General features: G+C 41.1%; 1 protein-coding gene across 2 annotated transcripts in view; it reads left to right on the forward strand.

The window, feature by feature from the left end:
- The window catches only part of rab28 (RAB28, member RAS oncogene family), a 151434-nt gene that overhangs the window by 14694 nt on the left and 109015 nt on the right, over positions 1-27725 (forward strand). For both annotated transcript variants that reach the window (XM_067989605.1, XM_067989597.1), the window contains exon 3: positions 14507-14595. In XM_067989605.1, coding sequence (XP_067845706.1) covers positions 14507-14595 — 89 coding nt within the window. The remainder of the gene's footprint in view (positions 1-14506; positions 14596-27725) is intronic.

Raw genomic sequence — 27725 nt, forward strand, 5'->3', positions numbered from 1 at the left:
TCTTTCAAATGAGGACTCGTGAGTTGTACCTAAACACATCATTTTAAGGGACTTTTAAGGCTTGTTTTTTACTTATTTATTTTATATCTAGTCTGTCTCATTCCTTTCTTGAAAGGTGTGTGCAAATTCTTCCAGGAAAATTTGAGTCAATAAATTGGAATGCCCTGGTGGAATTTCCACATGCCATTAAAGATGGAATGAGGCAGAAGCTGAGTGCATCATGTATAGTTCTCAGTGCTTCAAGAATCTCAATTTCTCTCTGATACAGCTTACTTATTACCTGTTAGCTTCTGTGGCAATACGAGGACCTGGTAGGGATCCTGCTGGGCTAGATTTTTTTGCCATTGATTATGAATGGTTGAGAATCTGGCCTTTGTGGTGTTAAAATTTGATATTTTGTGTTTATGCAGTTTTATTTTGCTTTTCTGGGGAATGGCCTCTCTTTAATCTAGTCACTAATCTTAGTCACTACATGTCTTATTCCTCCAGATTAATTTTACCTGATTATTTTAAATAGTGGAAGAAACGATCCATTAAATCCCATCAATCTTCCCTATCTCTCCAGTGTGGCCTAATGTAATGATTTTGTTAATTTCCTGTTGATGATTCAGCGGAGGAAGATGATGTGAAGAGACACTATTAAGAAAGTCAGTGGAACTAAAAATAGAAAAGTTATCAGACCCAGGCAGTATACATCCTAAAATACTGAAGGAGGCTTTCTGTATGTGTCTGACTTTTTCTTTCTAGCAGTCAGCATGGATTTAGAACGGGCAGGTCATACTTGACTAATTTCATCGATTTTTTTTTTGCTTTGAGGAAGTCAGGATGTATAGATAAAAGTAATGTGATGGATGTTGTATTATGGATTTCAGAAGATGTTTGATAAAATGCAACTCATTATGAAATTAAGGAGCCTGGTATTAAAGGAAATGTGGCTGCGTAGATAGAGGGATAGCTGGTGGATAGAAAGCAAAGAGTGGTTGTAAATTAATGTTATTCAGATTGGTGGGATGTGAGTAGTGGTGCATGTTGGGACCTTTTATATTTTCCATTTATTTAAGTAATTTGGATATACGCACAAGAAGAATGCTGAAGTTTGCTGATGATACCAAACTGGGAGTTATGGCAAATTGGAAAAAGACTAAAGGACTACATTGCCAGTTAGCAGACTGGGCAGATAGATGGTTGATACATTACAATATAGAGAAATATAAAATAGTAAATTTAGAAAAAAGTGAAAGGGAGTACGCCCTAAATGCAAACACTTAACAGAGTGGGGAATGGAGAGATCCAGGCATGCAGATGCACAGATCTTTGAAGGTGGGACTGCAGGTATAAAAGATCATTAAATAAACAAATGGGATTCTGTTTTTTTAATCATGGTAGGTACAGCACAGGAGGAGGCCATTCAGCCCATCGTGCCTTTGCTGGCTCTTTGAAAGAGCTGTCCAATTAGTCCCATTCCCCTGCTCTTTCCCTATAGCCTGTAAATTTTTTCCCTTCAGTATTTATCCAATTCCCTTTTGAAAGTTACTATTGAATCCGCTTCCATTACCCTTTCAGGCAGTGCATTCCAGATCAAAAAATGTTTCCTCGTGTCACCTCTGGCTCTTTTGACAATCACCTTCAATCTGTGTCCTCTGGTTACCAACCCTTCTGCCACTGAAACAGTTTCCCCTTATTTACTCTATTGAAACCATTCATGATTTTGAACACCTCTATCATATCTCCCCATAACCTTCTCTGTTCTAAGGAGAACAACTCCAGCTTCTCCAGTCTCTCCACATAACTGAAGTCCCTCATCCATGGCACCCATCCTAGTAAATCTCTTCTGCGCCCTCTCTAAGGCCTAAAGTGTGGTGCCCAGAATTGAACACAATACTCCAGCTGAGCCCTAACCAGTGTTTTATAAAGGTTTTGTACAACTTCCTTGCTTTTGTACTCTATGCCTCTATTGATAAAGCCCAGGATCCCGTATGCTTTTTTAATAGCCTGCTCAACTTGTCCTGCCACCTTCAAAAATTTGTGTATGTGCACCCCCAGATCTCTCTGTTCCTGCAGAGAGATTTAAAATTGTACCATTTAGTTATATTGCCCTCCCTCATTCTTCCTACCAAATGTAACATTTTATAATTTTCCAGTGTTAAATTTCATTTGCCAATGTGTCTGTCCTCCTGAAGTCTGTTCCTACCCTCCATATTGTTTACTACATGTCTGAGTTTTGTGTCATCTAAGTCTAGGTCATTAATACTGACCCCTGGGGGACATCACTGTATATTTCCCTCCAGCCTGAAAAAAACAACCGTTTACCACTACTCTCTGCTTTCTATCTCCTAGCTAATTTTGTATCTACGATGCCACTATGCCTTTAATCCCTTTAATTTTGCTAACAAGTCTATTATGTGGTACTTTATCAAATGCCTTTTGAAAATCCATTTATACAACATCAACCCTCTCCCTTACTTCATCAAAGAACTCAATCAAGTTAGTCAAACATGATATTCCTTTAACAAATTCGTGCTGACTTTCATTTACTAGCCCATACATTTCCAAGTGCCAATTAATTTTGTCCCAGATCATTGTCTCTTAAAAAAAAAAATTTCCCCAACACCGTCAGGCTGACTGGCCTGTAAATGCCGGTTTATCCCTTTCCCCTTTTTTGAACAGTCAGGAATGAGAAGTTACAGTTGAGACGAAAGGCCTGAAAACATGGGTCTTTTTCACTGGATCAGGGAAGGTTATGGGGGAGGCTAATGGAGGTTTCAAAATTAGGAAAGTTTTGAGAGAGTAAATAGTATCACTGGTCCTTGAATCGATGATAGAAAAATGAAGGGAGAATAAGACATTTTTTCAACTGGACTACTTTACCACAAATCGCTATTGAGACAAGGACCAGCCCGTTTGAAAGCAAATAGGATAAGTATTTGACAAGAATATTGGAATGAACAGGGAAATGAGATTAGAGTGCCTTGCTCCGGATTCAGTGGAAAAGTCAAATTGCATCTTTATGTACAGTATTATTTCGGTTTATGTGTTTTTGAAACTAGACAATGAACTTCAGGCTTTCAGCTAAACTTTGAATAAAAGATATTCATTTTTTTACTTCGGTAAGTGTGTCAAACAGAGAAAGCCAGCTGTTGGAGCAATAAAACAAATTTAATAATGTAATTTTAAAAATGTATTTTTTTCCTCTGGTATTTCCTAGATCATTTACTTCTGAGGGGATTTTTTTCCTTAAGACAATCAATTTAATTTTGAAAACATTTTAGTTGAGTGGAACAGGCTAATTATGTCACCTATGTTTGTTTATTTAGCCTTTGTCTTTGGGAAGCTAATTGTATTACCTGTGTTACCTATGAATTAATTATAGCTGTGTTGTAGAATAAGTAAACAGTTAGCAATTGCAGTATTGAAGTGCTTTTTGTGCTTAAAACTAGTTTTGGGCCAGGGACTGGGCTGATAGCCTAGGAACTGGTGTGGAGTTGCCTGAAGGTCCTGAATGGATCATCCTCCTATTTCCTCCCCCCCCCCCACCCCCCCCAAAATGCTGCCATAGCTCAGCTTCCCCCCTCAATGCTATTGAACCCTGGTTCTCTCCCAGTGGTGTCAGATTCTGCCCTGTCAAATACTCATGGACCCCAGGATACTACATCCCCAGTGTTCCTGGTTCCGGGTATCCTATTCCCCATTGCTCCCTAACACTGGGATCTCTTTCACCTTGTTCCCTGGTGCTAGAACACCCCTTCAAATGCGCCCTGATCGTGGGTACCCCCACTGAGTTCTCTGAGACCCTTGCTTCTTTGATCCAACCCGCTCCCAGTATAACCAAGCCTAGGACTTCCTTTCCTGTGATCCCAGAGCTGAGGACCCTCTGCCCAAGGTACTGACAGACCTTGCTTGCCATAATGCTGTGAACCCCTGGAACTACTTCTTCCCCCAACACAGGACACCCCCGAATGCGGTTGATGTTGTGTATGTGGACTTTCAAAAGGCGTTTGATAAAGTGTGCCACGTATTAGGCTTGTCAGCAGAATTGAAGCCCATGGAATAAAAGGTACAGTCGCAGCATAGACATGAAATTGGCTAATTGACAGGAAACAGAGAGTAGTGGTGAATGGTTGTTTTTCGGACCGAAGGAACGTATACAGTGGCGTTCCTCAGGGGTCGCTACTAGGACTACTGCTTTTTTTGATACATTAATGACTTGGACTTCGTTGTCAAAATCTGCAGATGACACAAAATTTGGAAGTGTAGTAAACAGTGAGGAAGATAGTAATAGACTTCAAGAGGACATAGACAGGCTGGTGGCATAGTTGGACACATGGCAGATGAAATTTAACACAGAGAAGTGTGAAGTGATACATTTTGACAGGAAGAATGAGGAGAGGCAATATACACTAAATGGTATAATTGTAAAAGGGGTGCAGGAACAGGGAACCTGGGGTATATATGCACAAATCTTTGAAGTCGGCAGGACAGGTTGACAAAGCAGCTAAAAAGGCATACGGGATCCTGGGCTTTATAAATAGAGGCATAGAGTACAAAAGCAAGGAAGTTATATTGAACCTTTTATAAAAACACTGATTCGGCCACAGCTGGAGTTTTGTGTCCAATCCTGGGCACCGCACTTTAGGAAGGATGTGAACACCTTAGAGAGGGTGCAGAAAAGATGTACCGGAATGGTTCCAAGGATGAAGGACTTTCGTTACATGGATAGGCTGGAGAAGCTGGAGTTATTCTCCTTAGAGCAGAGGAGGTTAAGAGGAGATTTGATAGAAGTGTTCAAAATCATGAAGGTTTTAGATAAAGTAAATGAAGAGAAGCTATTCCCATTGGCGGAAAGGTCGAGAACCAGTGGACACAGATTTAAGGTGATTGGCAAAAGAACCAAAGGCGACGTGAGGAAAAGCTTTTTTACGCAGCGAGTAGTTATGATCTGCCTGAAAGGATGCTGAAAGCAGATTTAATTGTTGCTTTCAAAAAGGAATTGGATAAATACTTGGAGAAAAAATTTGCAGGTCTATGGGGAAAGAGCAGGAGAATGGGACCACCTGGATTGCTCTTACTAAGAGCCGGCACGGGCTCAATAGGCCAAATGGCCTCCTTCTGTACTGTAACTATTCTATGATTCTATGCTGCCAGACCCTGACACCTGCCTCAGTGCTGCTAAGCACAAGACACATTGCTACACCCCTCCAAATCTGTCTCACTCTGGGCATTGACCCTGTTCTGACACACCTTGCGACACCCATCTCAATGTTTCACATTAAAGCACCGTTCCCAGTGTTGAAATTTCCCATCCCTATTTCCCTTGTTAACATTGCCAATAGACTCTAGTCATAGCTGATCTAGTAAAATATTAAATCTTGCTTTTAGTGCATACTCTCTCGCTTCCTGTTACACTACATCTGTCACGCTTGTCTGTTATACTTAAGCTTATGAATTGACTGAGTCGTATTCATCTACTAAACATATTGGTTTTGTAAACATTGTATGTTACATGGTCTCCAAGGCAGGTGGTGCTGTTGTCCACAGTGAGGCTTCTAAAATCGGGCTTGTTGCCTGACACTATTTTCTTATCCTTGCTGCTTCCTGCGATCTCTTGCATACCCTACTCCTGAGGTGCCCTTTCCCTTAACCACTTGCTGCTATTGCCCCTGCCCCATATGATAGTAAAAGCTCAGTAAATACTTAAACAAATTAAAACTGTTTCCCTTGAAAACAGCTTTTGGGATTTCCTTGCTGCGGAGGGGTGATTGCCAAAAGGGCTTCCCTGAGCATAGAGCACTTTTACTGTAATTACCAATTTACATTTGACAATTACAATCGAACCATGATATGCACTTTAAATAACAGGCTTTTTTAGCTCATTGGTGGAAAAGCCCATTTGTAAAACTTCTAGGGGGAAGAGGAATAGATGAAGACAAGCCTCACAACCACTCTTTTCCCCCCTTCCCCCCCCCCCCCCCCCCCCCCCCCCCAACTCTTATCCCATAAGAAGTAGGAGTAGGCCATACGGCCCATCGAGCCTGCTCCACTGTTCAATGAGATCATGGCTGATCTTCGACCTCAACTCCGCTTTCCTACCCGATCCCCACATCCCTTGATTCCTCGAGAGACCAAAAATCTAATGATTTCTGCCTTGGATATACTCAACGACTCAGCATCCACAGCTTTCTGTGGTAGAGAATTCCAAAGATTCACAACCATCGGAGTGTATAAATTGCTCCTCATCTTAGTCTTAAATGGCCGACCCCATATCCTGCGACTATGCCCCGTATAAACTCGAGGGCACAATTCTAAAAGGGGTACAGGAACAGAGAGATCTGGGGATATATGTGCACAAATTGTTGAAGGTGTCAGGGCAGGTTGAGAAAGCGGTTAAAAAGCATACGGGATCCTGGGCTTTATAAATAGAGGCATATAGTACAAAAGTATGGAAGTCATGATGAACCTTTATAAAACACCAGTTCGGCCACAACTGGAGTATTGTGTCCAGGTCTGGGCACCGCACTTTAGAAAAGATGTGAAGGCCTTAGAGAGGGTGCAGAAGAGATTTACTGGAATGATTCCAGGGATGAGGGACTTTAGTTACGTGGATAGACTGGAGAAGCTGGGGGAGTTGCTCTTGGAACAGAGATGGTTGCGAGGAGATTTGATAGAGGTGTTCAAAATCATGAAGGGTCCAGACAGAGTAGATAGATAGGAACTGTTTCCGTTGGCGGAAGGGTCAAGCACCAGAGGACATAGATTTAAGGTGATCGGTTCTTTTGCCAAAGGTGACATGAGGAAAAACTTTTTTACACAGCGAGTGGTTATGATCTGGAATGCACTGCCTGAGGGGGTGGTGGAGGCAGATTCAATTATGGCCTTCAAAAGGGAACTGGATAAGTACTTAAAAGGAAAACATTTGCAGGGCTACGGGGATAGGGCAGGGGAGTGGGAATAATTGGATTGCTCTTGCATAAAGCCGGCACAGACTCGATGGGCCGAATGGCCTCCTTCCTGTGTGCAGTTTTGGTTTCCTTATTTAAGAAAGGATGTAGTTGCTTTGGAGGCGGTTCAGAGAAAGTTCACTTGACTGATTCCTGGGATGAGGGGGTTATCTTATGAGGAAAGGTTGGATAAGTTGGGCCTGTATACACTGAAGTTTAGAAGAATGAGAGGTGATCTTATTGAAACATATAAGATCCTGAGGGGACTAGAAGGGGAAGATGCTGAGAGGATGTTCCCCCTTGTGGGAGAGACTAGAACCTGGGGGGCCACAGTTTAAAAATAAGGGGTCTCCCATTTAAGACGGAGATGAGGAGAAATTTTTTCTCTGAGAGTCGTGAGTCTGTGGAATTCCCTTCCCCAGAGAGCGGTGGAGGCGGGGTCGTTGAATATTTTTGAGGCTGAGTTAGATAGATTCCTGGTTAACAAGGGAGTCAAAGGTTATAGTAAGTAGACGGGAAAGTAGGGTTGAGGACGCAATCAGATCAGCCATGATCTTATCAAATGGCAGAGCAGGCTCGAGGGGCCGAATGGCCTACTCCTGCTCTTAATTCGTATGTTCCTTGCTGTAACCTTTCTATGATTCTATTCTACTTCTAGACTCTCCAACCAGGGGAAACAACCTCTCAGCATCTACTCTGTCAAGCCCCCCTGAATCTTATATGTTTCCATGAGATCAACTCTCATACTTCTAAACTCTAGAGAGTATAGGCCCATTCTACTCAATCTCTCCTCATAGGACAACCCTCTCATCCCAGGAATCAATCTATTGAACCTTCGTCACACCCACTCTAAGGCAAGTGTATCCTTCCTTACATAAGGAGACCAAAACTGTACACAGTACTCCAGGTGTGGTCTCACCAAAGCCCCGTACAATTGTAGTATGGCTTCCTTACTCTTGTACTCCAACCCCCTTGCAATAAAAGCCAACAGGCCATTTGCCTTCCTAATTGCTTGCTGTACCTTCTTGTGTTTCTTGTATGAGGACAAACCCCTCTGAACACCAACATTTAATAGTTTCTCACCGTTTTAAAAAAAAATGTTCTGTTTTTCTATTTTCCCTATCAAAGTGAATAACCTCACATTTCCCCACTTTATACTTCATCGGCGACCCTCTTGCTCACTCACTTAACCTGTCTTTGTGTCTTCCTCTCAGCTTATTTACGTTCCCACCTAGCTTTGTATCATCAGCAAACTTGGATACATTACACTCGGTCCCTTCATCTAAGTCATTAATATAGATTGTAAATAGCTGAGGCCCCAGCACCGATCCCTGCGGCACCCCACTAGTTACAGCCTGCCAACCTGAAAATGACCCGTTTGTCCCTACTCTTTGTTTTGTCAGTTAACCAATCTTCTATCCATGCGAATATTTTGCCCTTGCGTAACAACCTTTTATGTGGCACCTTATCAAATGCCCTTTAAAAATCCAAATGTACTACATCCACTGGTTCCCCTTTATCTACCCTGCTAGTTACATCCTCAAAAATCTCTAATAAATTTGTCGAACACGATTTCCCTTTCACAAAAGCATGTTGACTCTGCCTAATCATATTATGATTTTCTAAGTGCCCTGTTACCACTTCCTTAATAATGGATTCCAGCAATTTCCTAACAACTGATGTCAGGCTAACTGGCCTGTAGTTCCCTGTTTTCTCTCCTTCCTTTCTTGAATAGTGGGGTTACATTTGCTACCTTCCAATCTGCTGGGACTGTTCTACAATCTAGGACATTTTGGAAGATCACAACCAATGCATCCACTATCTCTGTAGCCATCTCTTTTAGAACTGTAGGATGTAGGCCGTCAGTTCCAGGGGATTTATCAGCTTGCAGTCCCATTAATTTCTCCAGTACTTTCTCTACTGATATTAATTCCTTTAAGTTCCTCACTCTCATTAGCCCCTTGGTTCCCCACTGTTTCTGGTATTTTTTTGTGTCTTCTACTGTGAAGACACAGATCGTTCCCACCTGACCTGAGCCTTCTATCTACCACTTCTTCTGCTGCCCCCATCCCAAGCACTGTCTTTTCCCTATTCCCACCACTGATCTGCCAACAAGAATCCCACTGTTGGGGTTCCTGGGTTACGGCTATGACTAGTGCTCTTCTTAGCATCACCCACTAATTTCTCCATATCAATACTACCACACCACCATCCCAGTGCTCCCATACACTAAGAGTATCTTCCCACCACTGGTAAACCTCCCTCCTCCCACCACTTAAAGGCAAATGTATAAAACAGCATACCCTTCAATTCACAGTAAACCATGGGAGATCTGCTAGTTTTCCTCAATTTTCATTATAAGTCTCCTGTGTTGCATTTTCTTAAATGTCTTTTGAAAAAATCATCTATCTATAAGATTCCCTTTATACACTTTGTGATTTTCTCAAAAAATTAAATTAAATTAATGAAGCATGACCTAACTTTTGCAAATCCATGCTGATTATTGCTGATTAGCCTACTTCTTTCTAAGTGTTAACTAATTTCAGAATTTCAGGCCAGAGGAGGAGAGACCAAGATGTGATTTGGTGACAAGGACCACACCATCACAGAGGTTGGACAGCGCAGGTAGTGAAAAGTAGAACCGGGAGGGGGTGGGGGGGGCTTCAGTAAAGGGCAAGTTATCACCACCTATGAGCCAAGTTTCCGTCAAAACCATAATGTCAACACAATTATCCACAATAAGGTCATGCATGGCCAAAAACGATGGGATGTTTACGAATGCACGGATACTCTGGAGAGAAATGCAGAGCGGAGCGGTGATTGTTGATCCACTGGCAGAGTCCAAACCGGCAATGGTGGGTGTGGTGAGCGCGATGAGAAGGAGGTATGTGCGATTAGCCCCCTAGCAGGCGTGTTGGTCAGGAAGATCGGCAAGAGAGGAGAATTGCACCAGAGAATGCTGAGAGAGGTGCCAAAGGTAGTTGTGGACTTATCCAAGGGGGATTCATTCCTGGGATGGCAGCAGGAGAAAAGGCAGGCAGAGCAATAGTGAAGGGCTGAGGCAAGGTTTTGTTGTGGCGGGGGGAGCAAAATACCTGAGAGGGGAGAAATGAATGGGCGACAGGAAGGGGAGAAGACAGGAAAGAAGAGCCCTTGAAGAGTCAAGAGAAGAGGGGGAAAAAAGGCAGATGGAAATTATGTACTTGGGTTCAGAGTGGCAGCCAAATGCTCATGTGATTGGACACAAGGAATTCAGGGTACACAGGCATGTCATATATATATCCTGGTTATAAACAAAGATTAGCGGGTCCAAAATTAAAGTCAGAGGTCCTGTGGTGGGATGAAGTTGACTTGTAGAAAGGATGGAGTCTGCTTGGAGCGTAGACAAACCAATGTGCAGATTCGGAGATGGTTGTGGAGAGTGAATGAGTCCATTGAGGGGTAGCGTATGAATGGGCACACCGCTGGAGGTTTGTCTAGTAGGAAATTGAGAGCCGAAGAGGCATGGAGAGTTGACCATGAGCCAGCATAGGTTGATCCAGAGGGTCCAGGGGTGGTGAGTAGTGTCCTTGGTGCACATCAGTAAATCTAGTATACCAGCAGAGGAGTGAGGAGCAGTGGGAATGAAACCGAAGGGTCGAGAGTGGTAAAGCCCAGGGAGCCAGGGTTTGGTGAAAGCTAAATCCACAGTACATTGCAGATGAGGAAACTTATCCAACGAACAGCTAAAGGGAGGTGTGGAGCACACAAGATCTGGAGCAGCAGTAGGAGCTTGTGGAGTTGGTCCTATGCAGTCCCGCAAAGGGTGACGGGAGAGTTCTGAAGGATGAGCGGAGTCAGCAGCCTCGGGAAGCGAGCGGAAAGTGGCAAAGCAAAGGTCATCCAGAGCCGAATGCGAACCAGCAGGAGCAGATATGGGTAGTTCAGCGATGAGTGATATTTTCTCAGAAGAAGAGCAGAAAACTGAGGAATCAGCAGGCCAGGTACTAGAATTGAGGCAGCGCAGCAAAGAATACAGTCTCTGTAGAAAGCGGTGGTGACGGTGTGTCCACTATTAGGTCCAGAAGCCAATGGAGAAATGGACTTCAGCCCAGGCGAATGTGGATTTCTGTCCAGGACCCAAGCAGTAGCAAAGAAAAGCGTTACATCTCAGTGCTTTGGTTCAAATATCCTCTGCTTCTAACCCCAATATACTTGAAGACTACCTTTGGTCTTGACTTCCTGTGTGCAACACCATGGAAAAATGACTCTATAATAAATTCAAAGTCTTGCATCTGTGTACATTTTGTGTCTCACTTGACACAACAAAAGCCAACTGTTCCCCTGCATCACTACCTTCATTCACTACCTTTGAGGTCTCCTTTCCCTTTTCTCTTCTTCTTCGTGGTCCCCTCTGCTGTCCCACAGCCTTGACTCAGCCACTTCCATTCGAACATGGCCCTGACTCCGACCTGCATTTGCTGTTCAGCCTCCAACCCTGTGCCATTTCTCTTTCTTGCCGCTGCCTGCACTTTTACCCTGACGCTGGTCCTGACAAGTACCTCTGTTTCTTCACAGCTTCACCACTCAAGCTTCACCACTCAACCTCCATCCCCACTGTACTTTTCCTGGCTGTTGCCTGCGCCTTGACCCTAATTCTGGACAGACTCTGACCTGCACTTCTGTGTGGTCTTGCCACTCCTCTTCATGCTTTCTTCACACCCTTGTCTCTGGACCTAAGTCACTTTACACTGTCCCTCTTCACCAGTTCCCAGCGCCAAGCGGGGAACTGGCCATTTGTTTTCAGTGTTGTAAGTGCTCTAAATATAAATTCCTGGTCCTGAGTGTACTGTGGGAGGGATGGGCAGATAGGTGGTATAGCAAATGAGATGTAAGGGGTTAGTGGGGAGGTAACGGAAGCATTTCACAGTCCTAGCTATTTAAAAAAAAATTACTTGGTTTCCTGTGAAGGATGGGCTAGATAGGGATCGAGGAAATGCATGGGGAGGGGATTATGCAATCTCAACCTTGCTCAGCTGCAGCCCATGTGCTCCTGTTCCCACTTTCTGCAGTGCCCACCTATCATTGCTCAATCATATCTGCCTGCTGCTACTCCTGCTTGCTGCTCGGTCCTCCTTGCTCGCCCAGTCTTTCACTCGCAGTGTTGTTACTCTGCCATCCGTCAACATCAGCTTGACCGCTTCACTCTTATTCCTACTTGCCACCAAAGTCTCAACCCTGACCTAAGCAGCGATCTCTTCCACCTCCTGCTTCCTGCCATAGTCTACCCATGACCCAAATCTGTACCCATGCCACCGTCTCTTCGCCAGTCTTCATGACTTGCTTTGCTTCTCTCTCGGCCCTGACCCTCTTGTTTTCCTAGTTCCAAGCACTAAACTAGGAACTGGTAATTCTTTACGCCACAGGCTAGTATTTTTAGGAGAAGGAGGAAGGGTTCAAGATTACACATCTGAGACATCTGCTTTTCCTTAATAATCTAGTGAGGTTTCCTTACACTTGATTAACATTGTGCACCATTACTTCTTTGCTAGAAATAAATGGGAATTTTGAATTTAAATTTCAACTTTGGAAAATATAGATACTTTATCCCTGAGATAGTTGATGTATACAAGGGATTTGTTAATTGTTGCTTACTTAGGATGAAAGTGTATATAGCATGATTTTTGTGCTCAACACACGCCTAAATGGGCGCAGCACAAGGCAAGGCCTGCAATGGTTCAAGAAGACCCAACACCATCTCCTCAGGGCAGCTAGGAATGGGCAATAAATGTGGCCTTGCCAGAGTTGTGAACAATTTTTTAAAAAAAGTTGCAAACCCATATTGGTGCTGCTGTACACTGTATTACTATGGTGCTAAATTTATTTTATTTATTTTAATAAAAATATTCAGATACAGATCTTTGAAAATTAGGTTTTGTACAGTTCATTTTCTACAAAGCATATCAAATCAGCTTAGGAGAACTATTACTTGTGTTCCAAAAAAATATGGCCATGAAAAATTTTCATAATATTTTAGGAGAATTTTTTGGCTGTTTTGGCTGAGAATCTATTGTGACTGAAGTGACCTTCTTTCTCTTCAGTAATTGACAATTGTGAAAGGTAAGAGGCCCAAACCAACTTTTTGTCTGCAATTTAATCCAATTTGAATTTATCTTGCTATTTCTAACCAGCGTTTTATTGGTTTGATACTGCCCAAAATCTAATTTTTGTTTCAGAGCATCAAAGTTGAGTGCAAATATTTTGAATCCATTGTAAAGTCGTTCAGCATTGAAGTATCTAATATTGAGGATGTTGGATACTTTTATGTTTACTGCTATAATTTTTTTGAGATTAATACATTGGTGATTGATTTGCTGCTGTTTGTGAAAATATTCATTAAACTGCTAAATATTTTGAAACTATAGAAAGGTATGTTTTTATCAAAGCATCAAAAATGGTGGTTGAAGAGCACTCACTGTAAGAGGTAAGCTTGAAAGAAATCTGTGGTTGTCCATTACATGCGCTCACAGAGTTTTGATTAATACAGAATAAACCCTTTCTTAAAGGATCTACTGTAAAATATGTTTTAATAGTCATTTGGGTAGCATCCAGTAAATAGGACTATCCCACTGAATGGATTATTTCAGTCTTGTTAATGAAAAATAGCCAAAGTAATGTTTTTAGTTCCATCCTTGGCTTTTGACACTTAAAATAAGGTTAAGAGCTGTGCCAAAAATATTTTTAAAAGTTAATGCTAAGTCCCAATGGTGGTTTTAAATTCAGCCCAGTATGAACTGGTCAGTGTGCTGGCCTAGTTTTTTTTATGTAATGTAAAATTTGTTGATTCATTTACTTCTTCCATTGCTACCATTTGCCACTTTTTTCCTGTAGTGTTTGGTGATGGAGAGGAGAGGCAGTCCTTGAAACTTTCACAGAAAGACCTTTAGTGTATGTTAGATAAATGCCTGGTCTCTAATATGTTGATGGTAGGTGCCAAATGTAAACTGCTGCAAAATGCATGGCAATAAACTTTAAATGTTAATTTTGGTTAGCTTATATTTCAGAAATCAAACTGATATGGTTTCAAATATTGCCACTGCTCATTATATATTTAATATTTTTATAATGGTAAACACAAGTGTACATTTCAGGTCCAGGTTTACTTGTGACTCCATAGTTGGATACTGTGTAATCTACTTGCATGGTTTTAAAATTAAATTATTCTAATTTTTGAAACAATTTCATTTTCATGTTTTTCCAAATATGAATTAAATTTTTTCTAAGTAAGTCAACTTGCATCCAAATATTCCTTAAGTTTGGTATTCATAGTAATTCAAATGAGTTTTATAGTTATACTTCATGTTCTATGAGTAGATCTTGTATTGAACATACCCATGAAGCAATCAAAGAAAGCATTACTGATGCTTTTGTCTATAATGATGATGCCACTTTAGCTTTCACTTGCCCTCCAGCACTGTTGCAACATAAAAAAATGGAACTGAAATAATTTGCTTGCTTTTGTGTGTGGAAAATTAATTCTGCCGGCTCATGTCCAACTGGTTCTAAGTGTACTCATGTCTTTCCTTGTGCAGGTAATTTAAATGTTACATTGCAAGTCTGGGATATTGGTGGGCAAACTATAGGAGGAAAGATGTTGGACAAATACATCTATGGAGCTCAGGTGAGAACTTCTTTTAACCTTATTTTAGTATTTAGGGAGATTATGATATTTAGATTGTAAAGCATTAACCTAATAGTCTTTGATCTGAAGGCGCTGCAATATACAGTATACCCGCATTGGAAGAAATATTCTTGAAATGGTTTAACTTTGCCTGTATATATAGGGACTAGGTTATGCCAGAATTTTGCATAAATATAGCATGGTATGGTAACCAGAAGATTGGTGAGTTTTGTGGAGGCGTTTTTAAATTGGTCAGTGTTCGTGGTTATAGCCTGCAGAGAGAAAATGTTAGGTTGTATATAGAGACCCATGTGTGATGTACCTGCCTTCTATATGTCTTTGGTACTGTTTGCAAATGTTGCTATAACAGGTGACTTGTATTTAAATTGTGGGATATAGTTAATACTGAAGAAGACTGTGACAAAATACAAGAAGACATTGATAAACTTGCAGAATGGGCATTTAAATGGGAAATTAATTTCAAAATAGAGCAGTGTGAGGTGGTGCATTTTGGTAGGAAGAACAAGAAGACCACATATGCCTTGGAAATAAGAGTCTAAATGGGGTACAAATAAACAAATAATTTAAAAGTAGCAGGTTAATAAAGCCATTTAAAAAAAGCAAACCAGACACTGGGGTTCATTTCTAGAGGGATAGAATTGAAAAGCAGAGAAGTTACATTGAAATTGTATAGAACCTTGGGTAGACCACATTTGGAGTATTGTGAACAGTTCTGGTTTCCACATTATTAAAAGGATGTGGAGAAGGGTGCAAAAAAAGATTTATAAAGATGATAACAGAACTGAGAGGTTATATCTATCAGGAAAGATTGATCAGAGAAGGCTGAGGGGTGACCTGATGGAGGTCTTTAAGATTATGAAAAGGATTGATAAGATAGACATAGAGAAGATGTTTTCACTTGTGGGGGAGATCAAAACTAGGGGCCATAAATATAAGATAGTCATAAATCCAATCTTGAATTCAGGAGAAACTTCTTTACCCAGAGAGTAGTTAGAATGTGGAACTCTCTACCACAAGTAGTTGAGGTGAATTGCAGAGATGCATTTAAGGGGAAGTTAGATAAACATGAGGGAGAAAGGAACAGAAGATTATGCTGATAGGGTTAGATGAAGAGGAGTGGGAGGAGGCTCGTGTGAAACATCAACACTGGCTTGGGCCGAATGGCCTGTTTCTGTGCTGTACGTTCTATGTAAACAAATCTGCTTTGCTGTAATGGATCAGTGTAACTGTCTGCAGTTTGATTTTATACATCATTTGAAAATACTGTTGTATTCACAGAAAAGTCTAAAACATGGAATAGCACCCATACAATGTAAAAGTAGAAGTAATAAATGTTGTTTTAAGGGTGAGCACATTGAAATCAAAATTATTTAACAGTAGGCTTTAAAATTTAGTTTTGTTGTGATTATTTCATCATAAAACTGACCTTATCAGCTTCCGTTCTTCTCTCATTTAATACTGAAAATGCCAGATAGGATTGTTAAGTAATCTTCCAAGGCTGAATTTCTTTTACTTCTATATGCTTGTCTTCAGGATACCTACAGCCTGCGTTCATTTGAAAAAGATTTTGGGAAATATACTTTGATTATTTACAGCTGACAGTGATAGGTTCTAAGTTCAAATATAGTCACAATAAAAATATATTACTACTGATTTGCTCTGTTTTCATCAGAATAGTACAGGGGGAAGAGGTGCATTTGACTGAACGCTCCCCTCTCATTTAGAAAATGGATTTGCATGTTTCACAGACTAAACAACAACGTGCATTTATATAGCGCCTTTAACATAGTAAAACATTCCAAGGCGCTTCACAGGAGCAATTTTCAAACAAAATTTGATACCAAGCCACATTAGGAGATAGTAGGACAGGTAACCAAAAGCTTGGTCAAAGAGATCGGTTTTAAGGAGTGTTTTTTATAGGAGAAGCAGGGAGGCTTAGGGAGGGAATTCCAGAGCTTAGGGCCTAGGCAGCTGAAGGCACGGCTGCCAATGGTGGAATGATTAAAATCGGGGATGCACAAGAGGCAAGAATTGGAGGAGCGCAGAGATCTTGGATGTTTGTAGGGCTGGAGGAGATTCCAGAGATAGGGAGGGCTGAGGCCATGGAGGGATTTGAAAACAAAGATGAGAATTTTAAAATGGAGGCGTTCCCGGACCGAGAGCCAATGTAGGTCAACGAGCACACGGTAAACCTTTAGAATGCAAAACCTGTATACACACGCATTTAAAAAAGTTTTCTTTTGCAAGCTTATCGTTTGCAATAAATAATTTAAAGTCACCCCATATTTATGTTGGAATGCATTGACTTTTATTATTTTTCCTAGTTTCCTCATTTAGCTTGTTATCCTTGGCCCTTGTACAAGAGTGTTTTAATCTTTTATTACCAAAACATCTCTCTTCATTCCCTTTCTCCTCTGGTACCACTTTCTCACTATTACAGCTTAGCCATTTGCTTCTAGAACAATAGCTTTATTAATCCTGTTCTCCTTCTCTAGTCCCAAGCCTAGACTTCCTCCACCACATTCCATATTAATTTAAATCCTCCCTGATTTTTACTGTTCGCAATGACATTAGTACCATTTCAGTTCAAGTGAAGGCTATCCATTCAGTATAGTCTTCCCTTGTTTCAGAGCTTTAAGTGTTTAATTTACTATATACACTCTATTTTTAACTATAAACTATAAATATAGTTAAATAAATATTCAGAATAATTAGTCACTAGTTTAAAATCTATCCACTAAATATAATCTAGACCTCGTGTTTCTATTAGTTCTAGAGTTAAATTACTATGAACAAATAAATAAATAAAAACTTAGAAATGCCAGTGCAGGCAGGCTATGTGTTGGAACTGCGATATGTGGGAGTTTGTGGACAGTGAGACCGTCCCAGATTGCCACATCTACAAGAAATGTCTCTTCCTTGAGCTGGAGTGCGAGTTAGAGACACTCCGACAAATAAGGGAGGGGGAGGAATTTCTGTATGGTTTTGTCCAGAGTACAGTCACCTCTGGGGAAAGCACAGGTGCAGGAAGGGGAGAGTGTGACTGTCAGTCAGAAGTATAGTGGGAACCTAGGGGAGGTAGCGAAGGAGGTCCTGCAGACATTGGCCCTATCCAACAGGTACAATGTACTTGCCACCTGTGAGAATAAGGATGTAGGCTGCGGGGGGGATGGTCAGAATGCTAACAGTGGCACCATGGAGCAAGAGGCAGTTCAAGGTGGGTGGGGGGGGGGAGCAGAATGGAAAGGTTGTAATCATAGAGGATTTGAGAATTAGCGGGCCAAATAGCGTCCTCTGCAGTCATGTCCGAGGGTCCAGGAGGGTGTGTTGCCTACCTGATGCAAAGGTAAAGAATATCTTTGAGCAACTGGAGAGAATTTGGAAAGGAAGGGGGGAGATCCAGTTGTTATGGTCCATGTTGGGACTGCTGACAAAGGGAAGAAAAGGGAGGAGGTCCTGCTAAGAGAATATCAGAAGTTAGGAACTAAATTTATAAAAAAAAAGGAACTCACGGGTCATAATCTCAGGATTACTAGCTGAGCCACGTGCTAATTGGCATAGGGATAGACAGATCAGGAAGGTGAAAGAGTGGTGTGTGAAGGAGGGGTTCCATTTCATGTGACATTGGCATCAGTACTGGGACAGGAAGGAGCTATACCGCTGGGACAGGCTCCACCTGAACCAGAATGGGACCAGTATCCTAGCGGAGAGGATGAATATGGCTGTGGATTGGATTTTAAAGTAGTAAGATGGGTGGAGAGATAGAAGAAATAAGAGAGTAAAGGTCCGACCAAGGTAAGGAATAAGGGTAACATAAACGGTCAAGGAACAATTGCTGTTATAGAACCTAAGTACAAAATGACTGTTAAAAATAAAGTGAGGAGAACAATTAATAAAAACAAATTAAATTGTCTGTACAGCAATGTGCACAGCATCCAAAACAGAATGGGGGAAGTGGAGGCAATAACTTGCAGTGAGGAGCCAGATGTAATAGGGATAATTGAAACATGGCTACATAAGGAACAGGACTGGCAGTTAAATAAAGCAGCGTATAAAGTATTTGGAAAGGATAGGGAAGGAAGAAGTAGGGGTTGGGATAGCTGTAGTAATTAGAGACAACAAAATGGCAGTAGAAAAAAGGGACATAACTAAAATTAAGATAGAAACAGAATCTATATGGATTGAGACAAAGGATAAGAAGGGATCGATCACGTTAATAGTGGAATACCACAGACCACCTACTAGTGGAAGGGAAGTGGAGCAAGAAATATGTAGGCAAATAAATGAAATGAGTAAAAAAAAAATGAAGAATAATCATGGGAGATTTCATCTACCCCCAAATAAACTGGCAAGAGATAGTGATAGGGGAAAAGGGAATGGAGTTTTTACAGTATGTACAGGACTCTTTTCTTACCCAGTATGTGAGAAACCCAACCTGAGCGAAATCACTGCTGGATCTAGTAATGGGAAATGAACCAGAGCAGATAAGAGAAGTAAATATAGGGGAACATCTAGGCAATAGTGATCATAACATAATAAAGTTTAAAACAGTGATTGAGAAAGTCATAAGTAAGACAAAGACCAAAGTAATAGATAGGAAATAAACTAATTTTAAAGGGATGAGAATGGAACTATGGAAGGTAAACTGGGAAAAATAGAGTTCAGGAGGAATATGTTCCTTTTTTAAAAAAAGAACAAACTAGTCAATAATGAAACACCATGGCTGAATAGAGATACGGTAAAATTGAAACTAAAGAAAAAGGCATACACTAAGTACAATAAAGGAGGGGATGACAAAAGGGAATAAGAGGTTAGGAAAGAAGTCAAAAAAACAATTAGGAAAGCAAAGAGGAACTACAAAATTAAATTACCTAGGAATATAAAAAGAAATAGTAAAGTATTCCGCAAACACATAAATAACAAGAAAAATCAGGATAAAGATAGGGCTACTAAGGGATGCATAAGATAAACTCACAGGTAATGACAGTGAAATGGCAGAAATATTGAATAGTCACTTCGTCTCAGTATTTACCAGGGAGACTAACAAGGTTGGTATGACATTAGAAGAAACTATCAAAAAAGATATAAAGACATTTAATATAGAAAGTGGGGGGAGATAATTGATAAACTAATCAAACTTAGGGAAGATAAAACCCCTGGCTCGGACGGATTGCATTCCCGCATATTAAAAGAAGATAGGGAAGAGAAAGCAGTGGCGCTATTACATATATATAAAAATTCATTAGAAAAGGGAATAGTGCCAGAGGACTGGTGGACAGCTAATGTTATTCCTATATTTAAAAAGCAAGATAGAACAAGCCCAGGGAACTATAGACCAGTTAGCTTAACATCGGTGGTAGGAAAGATAATGGAATCTTTACTCAAAGATGTGATAAAGAAAGATCTAGAAACCAAATGTATAAGAACATAAGAACATAAGAAATAGGAGCAGGAGTAGGCCAATCGGCCCCTCGAGCCTGCTCCGCCATTCAATAAGATCATGCCTGATCTGATCCTAACCTCAAATCTAAATTCATGTCCAATTTCCTGCCCGCTCCCCGTAACCCCTAATTCCCTTTACTTCTAGGAAAATAAGAACATAATAGAGTAGTCAGCACAGATTTCAAAAGGGAAAGTTATGCTTGACCAACTTTACTGAATTCTTTAAAGAAGTAACAAAGAGTAGACAAGGGTAATGCAGTAGATGTAATATATTTGGATTTTCAAAAGGCCTTTTATAAAGTACCGCAGAATAGACTCATGGCTAAGGTTAGAGCATATGGAGACAGGACAGGTAGCACAATGGATAGCAAACTGGCTACAAGACAGAAAAGAGAGTAGGGGTTAAGGGTAGCTACTCAGACAGGCAAAAGTTGGGAAGTGGTGTTACATAGGGATCGGTCCTGGGACCAGGAAGGTAACGTACCATTTGGAAGTCCTGGTCATGATTGCCAAAATGGCTACCTGTAGCCCTGACTATAGAATCTCCCTCTACTACCACTTTCTATTTTTGTGGTCCACCTACTTCTGACCCTCTTGCTCCATAATACCACAGTCTTGCTCAAGACCACCATTTTCTGGGTCACTGTGGCTGTCCTCCTCACAGTTGTCCAGCACCATATATATATTGGACAGTTCCAGTAACATAGGGGTTCACTGCATCTGTGACTTCTGACTCCCACCTGTTTCCCGACACCATCCCTATGTCCTGATCTGTCTAGCACTGTCTTTTGAATGAACACATTCCTGAGTTTTAGATATCCCTCTTCCTCTGTGATGCTGCAGTGTGGTCAGTTGTAGCCCAGACATCGAGATCTACTGCTCCAGTGTTTTTTTTACTCATTCATGGGATGTGGGCGTCGCTGGCAAGGCCAGCATTTATTGCCCATCCCTAATTGCCCTTGAGAAGGTGGTGGTGAGCTGCCTTCTTTAACCGCTGCAATCTGTGTGGTGAAGGTATCCCCTCAGTGCTGTTAGGTAGGGAGTTGTAGGATTTTGACCAAGCGGCGATATATTTCCAACACTTAATGGAAATTGTGCTGCCCCACAGATCGCACTCTACAGGTCGTTGCACTGATGATGTTAACAATGTAGATAGTGTTAGCCTGAACTCTCTCTAGCACCAAACTTGTAAAAATCAAATTCCAATTACTCACTTCTCATAAGTGTTAAATATAGAAGAAATGTTTCTTGTTTACCAGTTACGGCCCTACAGATTCAGGCCAAATATCCCATCAGTGTCGACGTCTGAATTGGGCAAAATTTCCTCCCTTAAACCTTGCACCTTATTGTTTCATCAAATAAAAAGCAAACAGCTGTTTTATTGGTGGGTGTAGGGGGCTGAGTGGACTACAACAATGAAGTTGTGCACTCTGGGGGCTTTAACAAAGAAAAAAAACTGGTCACTTACCTGCCCTCCTCATCTGCTCAGAGTGGTTCCTTATTTAAATTATTCAAATAAGCTGTTTTAATACTGGAGCAGAAATCACAGCATTCATCCACTCAACTCTTGTCCAACTCTGGACATAAGATGATGGGTTACTTACACGTCCTCATTTTAGTCCAACTGAATTGCAGAACAGCCCCCAATGGATCTCGGCACCTGCAACACACTTTCAAAATTCCATTTGTGTGTTCTGAAATGGTTATAGAATCATAGAAAGGTTACAGCACGGAAGGAGGCCATTCGGCCCATCAAATCCGTGCCAGCTCTATGCAAGAGCAACCCAGCTGGTCCCACTCCCCCGCCCTTTCCCCGTAGTCCTGCAAATTTTTTCCTTTCAAGTACGTATCCAGTTCCCTTTTGAAGGCCATGAGTGAATCTGCCTCCACTACCCTCTTGGGCAGTGCATTCCAGATCCTAGCCACTTACTGTGTAAAAATTTTTTTCCTCATGTCACCTTTGGTTCTTTCGCCAGTCACCTTAAATCTATGTCCTCTGGTTCTTGACCCTTCCACCAATGAGAACAGTTTCTCTTTATCTACTCTGTGTAGACCCTTCATGATTTTGAATACCTCTGTCAAATCTCCTCACAACCTCGGTTCTGGCACAAGAACAGACTTTGTTGATCAGCTGATGTCCTGGGAAGGTGCACACGGTGCCAGCCATTGTGGCCTTGATTTCACAGCAGCCACCTGGAGACTTGCTTTCCTGGAGCCAAGAGTGGTGGTACAGTGGACTGCCTTAAAATGAAGGCATTGTAGTGCTCCCACGAAAGCAAGTATTCACTTGCATGATGACATGCCTCTGGTTGCAAATGAGACTCTGGCATTCTCTCTTGATCATGATTGTGTTGATCAAGAGAGCATGCAAGACCACATAGGTGGAATCTGTGATTTCTTGGACCGTGGGAAACTCATTCACTCTAAAAGTGCAATGACCTGAAATAGTGCTGCCAGTTATCCATGGGGAAATCAATGAACTGGCTTACTCTAGCAGTCTGTCCAAAGCTGATTGGCTAATGTTAGTGATGTCCTTAATAGCATTGAAGATCAGAGTGGTTGTGAACCTTCTACAGTCACTGATAGTGCGGCACCTCTGGTGGAGGTGGACTGTAGGTTGCGTTGAAGCGTGTGACTTAACTCAATGAATGGCTTCCTTTTGTGAAGTGCAGCTTCCTCAAGCACTGCTCTTGGAAAAAGGGTGGCACTGCCAAATTTAGAGCCCCCTGGTTGTATAGAAGAATATGGGGCAAGATAAAGCAGAAAAAGAAAGCTTATGACTGTCACAGAAAATGAAATACTGCAGAAAGCTTGGAGGAGTATAGAAAGTACTGGGATGACATAAAAAAGGAAATAAGGAAAGCAAAGAGAGGGCATGAAAAAATATTAGCTAGTAAGATTAAAGAAAACCCAAAGATGTTTTATCAGTACATTAAGAACGAGAGGATAGCTAAGGAAAAGGTGGGACCTATCAGGGATGATAAGGGTAACTTGTGTGTAGAAGCAGAGGATGTGGGTAGGGTTTTAAATGAATATTTTGTCTCCGTATTCACAAAGGAAAGGGATGATCTGGACGTAGTAGTTAAAGAGGAGAGGTGTGAAATATTGGATAAGGTAAACATAACGAAAGAGGAAGTACTAGAGGGACTGGAATCCTTGAAAGTTGATAAGTCACCAGGGCCAGCTGGATTGTTTCCTAGGCTATTGAAGGAAGCCAGGGAGGAAATAGTGGATGCTCTGATGATCATTTTCCAATCCTCACTAGATACAGGGGAGGTACCGGAGGACTGGAAGACTGCAAACATAGTACCATTGTTTAAAAAGGGTACGAGGGAAAGGCCAAACAATTATAGGTCGGCCAGTCTTACCTCAGTGGTGGGCAAACTATTAGAATCAATACTGAGAGATAGGATAAACTGTCACTTGGAAAGGCATGGTTTAATCAGGGATAGTCAGCATGGATTTGTTCAGGGAAGGTCATGCATTACAAATCTATTGAGTTCTTTGAGGAAGTGACTAGGAGGATTGATGAGGGTAGTACAGTGGATGTTGTTTACAAGGATTTTAGTAAGGCATTTGACAAGATCCCACATGGCAGACTGGTCAGAAAGGTAAAAGTCCATGGGATAAGGGAAATGTGGCGAATTGGATCCAAAATTGTCTCAGTAACAGGAAACAAAGGGTAAAAGTCGATGGATGTCTTTGCGAATGGAAATCCATTTCCAGTAGTGTGCCACAGGGCTCAGTGTTGGGTCCCTTGCTGTTTGTGGTTTATATTAATGATTTGGACTTGAATGTAGGGGGCATGATTGGCAAATTTGCAGACGACACAAAAATTGGCCGTGTAGTTGATAGTGAAGAGGATAGCTGTAGACTCCAAGAAGATATCGATGGGTTGGTGGAGCGGGCGGAAAAGTGGCAAATGGAGTTCAACCCGGAGAAGTGTGAAGTAATGCAATTAGGGAGGGCAAACAGTAAAAGGGCATACGCAGTAAACGGGAATATATTGAGAGGGGTAGAGGAAGTGAGAGACCTTGGAGTGCATGTGCACAGGTCCCTGAAGGTGGCAGTACAGGTAGATAAGGTTGTGAAGAAGGCATACGGAATGCTGTCCGTTATTAGCCGAGGTATAGAATACAAAAGCAGGGATGTAATGATGGAACTGTATAAAATGCTGGTAAGGCCACAGCTGGAGTATTGTGCACAGTTCTGGTCACCACATTACAGGAAGGACGTAATTGCTCTGGAGAGAGTGCAGTGAAGATTTACAAGAATGTTGCCAGGGCTTGAAAACTACGAGGAGAGATTGCATAGGCTGGGATTGTTTTCCTTGGAGCAGAGGAGGCTGAGGAAAGACTTGATTGAGCTGTACAAAATTTTGAGGGGTCTGGATAGAGTAGACAGAAGTACCCATTTCTCCTAGCGGAGAGTTCAAGAACTAGAGGACATAGATTTAAGCTGATTGGCGGAAGGATTAGAGGGGACATGAGGAAAAACTTTTTTACCCAGAGGGTGGTGGGTGTATGGAATTCGCTGCCCGAATTGGTGGTAGAGACAGGGACCATCAACTCTTTTAAAATGTACCTGGACCTGCCCCTAAAGTGCTGTAAGCTGCAGGGCTACGGACCGAGTGCTGGAAGGTGGGATTAGAATGGGCACCTGGTTGTTCTTCGAGCTGGCGCGGACACGATAGGCCGAATGGCTCCCTTCTGTGCTGTATCTTTTCTATGGTTCTATGGGTTAACTTGACTATTTGATTTGGTGCCTGCCCCTTTAAAACTCATTGTGCATAGGGAGTTTAATAGCCACCTAAAGCAGTCTTGCATCAAGCCTGTACTGATGCACTGTTGAGAAGTTTGTTGTTGTAGTCTTCTAAGGGGGTCAAACTTGATTTTCAAATATATACAAATTTTGAGATTGTTTCAATTTCAGTTTGACATTTCCTTTTTGAATTTAAGTGTACAGCTTTCAAAATACACAAAGTCTTGGTGACTCTCTTCTGGGATGTATTTATTTAAAAAAGTAATTCTGCTCAACAAAGGCAATTCAAAAATCTCATGAGACAGTTCAAGATCTCAGACTGGTTAATATTCCTGAAGAAAAAAGAGAAATATTATGTATTTAAAAGTTATGTACAAAGGAAATAGCTTAGTTCTTCATTCTTTTTATTATTTTACCTACTTGAGTCAGACTTTCTACTGTAAATATATTACTGTTATGTCATATTATTTGCTGGTTCAATTTGCTTGATAAATTTGCTTCAGATTTTAATCTTTAAACAAGGCCTGATGTGTTACTGTACCGAAAAGTAATTGCTGTTCATTTACCTATTATTACTGAAAGCTTGTCTAGATCTTAGTATTGATAATCTTATTGGTTTGGGGAGTTGTGACTTACCTGTGAAAGTGATCAAAGATATGTGAGCTAAAATAATCTAGGATAAGGAGGTTTAAGAAGACAATGTTTTAAAAAAAAGGTTGTCAGCAGTAAAAAAAACAAAAAAAATTCCAAAATTGCCTGGGAAAATAAGCATTCTGTGAATCCTTGTGAAGTACCTGCTGGAACTTCTAAATCCACTTCCACCTTTTCTGTAGTGCCCAGCATTGCTGGATGCCTGTTTAATAAGGGCATGATTGCTGCTGAGCATAAATGAGGTGGTAATGATAGAAAATGCAACATTTAACTGTACTTGCCCATTTTTGGGCTAATGTTTCCTCTGTACATCAGGAATGACAGCAGAAAATTGGGTAGCGCTAAAATTTATGGGAATTGGGCATAATGGGAGAAAATCGTGGGGAATTCATCTGAAAATCTGGACTATTGCATTGAAATTACAACACGGAAACAGAGCGTTTGACCCAATTAGTCCATGTTATTCTTTGTCCTTCACGTGAGCAGTAGTCCTAATCCCATTTGCCTGCTCAGTTTCCATATCCCTTTATTCCCCACTCTTTTGACCGCCTTTCTGACCTAATCTTATATGTTGATATGGTCTTTGCTTCAATAAATAACTCTGGCAGTGCATTCCATGGTCTCAAAACCCTCTTTTTTAAAAAAAAAATTCTTCTGCTTTTTCCTAAATCTCTTGCATTTAACCTTCTATCCATGACCCTTTGTCCTAGACCCCTCAATCACTGGAAATAGTCTGTTTGTCTACTCTGTCCCAACCCTTCTTAATTTTAAATACCTCTATTGAATCACCCCTTAATCTCCTCTATTGTAACAAAAACAGCCCCCATTTTTCAAGTCTTTTTTCATATTTGTATTTCCTCATATCTAGCAGACGCTCAGTGCATCTGTGCTGTAATGTCTCTGTGGCTTAAACATTCTTCCTATAATATGGAGCCTAAAATCTCTCACGGTGCTCCAACTGTGGTCTTACTAAGGTTTTATATAGATTCACCACCACATCTCAACTTTTATATTCTATTCCTCTTGCCATAAAGCCCAGTATTCCATTAGCTATTTTATGGCCTTAACCACTTGAGTTGCTGCTTTTAGTGTCTTGTGAATCTGAACCCCTAAATCACTCTGCTCTTCCATATGACCCAACTTTAACCAAAAATGTACGACCTCACATTTACTGACATTGAATTCCATATGCCAATAACTTATCAATATTTCTTTGCTGTTTCCTTTGATCCTCAGAATTAGTTACTATGCCTCTTTTTAATATTGTCCGAAAATTTGGACACCACTCCCTCTAGACCTATATGCAAATCACTGATGTACATAGTGAACAGAAGCAGTCCCAGAACCCTGTGAAATATGGCTACCTATTCCCAACTACTCTGAAAAACTGTCCTCAACTTCTGCTCTCCGTTTCCTCCTTTCTAACCGGTTTTAATCCAATTTGCTGCTCTACCGATAATTCCATATTCTTTAATCTTCTCCAATAGTCTCGTGTGGTATCTTGTCAAAGGCTTCCTGAAAGTCCACTGCATTTCCCCCATCCAGTATATCTATCATCTCCTCCAAGAACTTTCATGTTTGTCAAGCATGATCTTCCTTTTTGAAATCCACGTTGATTGCTTCAAATTATTTTTTCCTTTTTTCCTCTAGATATTTAGAAATTTCATCTTTTTAATGAAAGATTCCAAAATTTTAGTTCCACTGAGGTTAAACTAACTAACCTGTAATTACCTGGATTAGTTCTGAAAATGGATATTACATTGGCCACTCTCCAGTCCTCTGGCACACATTCACTCTCATAAAAACCCTGAAATATAATTTCTTTGTCCTCTGCTATTTCTTCCCCCATTTCTCTCAGGATCCTTGGATGTATCCCATCAGGTCCTGCCATTTTGTCCTGCTCTAGCTTAACTAGCTTCTCTAATACTTCCAACATTACAACAGTGACTACTCTTCAAAAGTACTTCATGGGCTGTAAAGCGCTTTGGACCATCCTGAGGTCGTGAAAGGTGCTATTTAAATGCAAGCATTTCTTTTCTTTATATATAATATCTCTTCTCTTCCTTTTAACCAATTCAGGATATCTTCTTTTGTAAGCACTGAAGTGAAGTACTTGTTAAGTATCCTTGCCAATTTCCACGTCTCTGCGAACTCGCTATCCTGTCCTCTTAGGTCCCACCTCACATTTAACGATTCTCTTTTTACCGATCTATTTGTAGAATTTTTTTTAGATTCTCTCATCCTCCCTCCTTGCT

The sequence above is a fragment of the Heptranchias perlo genome, chromosome 1, assembly GCF_035084215.1.
Source record: "Heptranchias perlo isolate sHepPer1 chromosome 1, sHepPer1.hap1, whole genome shotgun sequence".
Lineage (NCBI taxonomy): Eukaryota > Metazoa > Chordata > Chondrichthyes > Hexanchiformes > Hexanchidae > Heptranchias > Heptranchias perlo.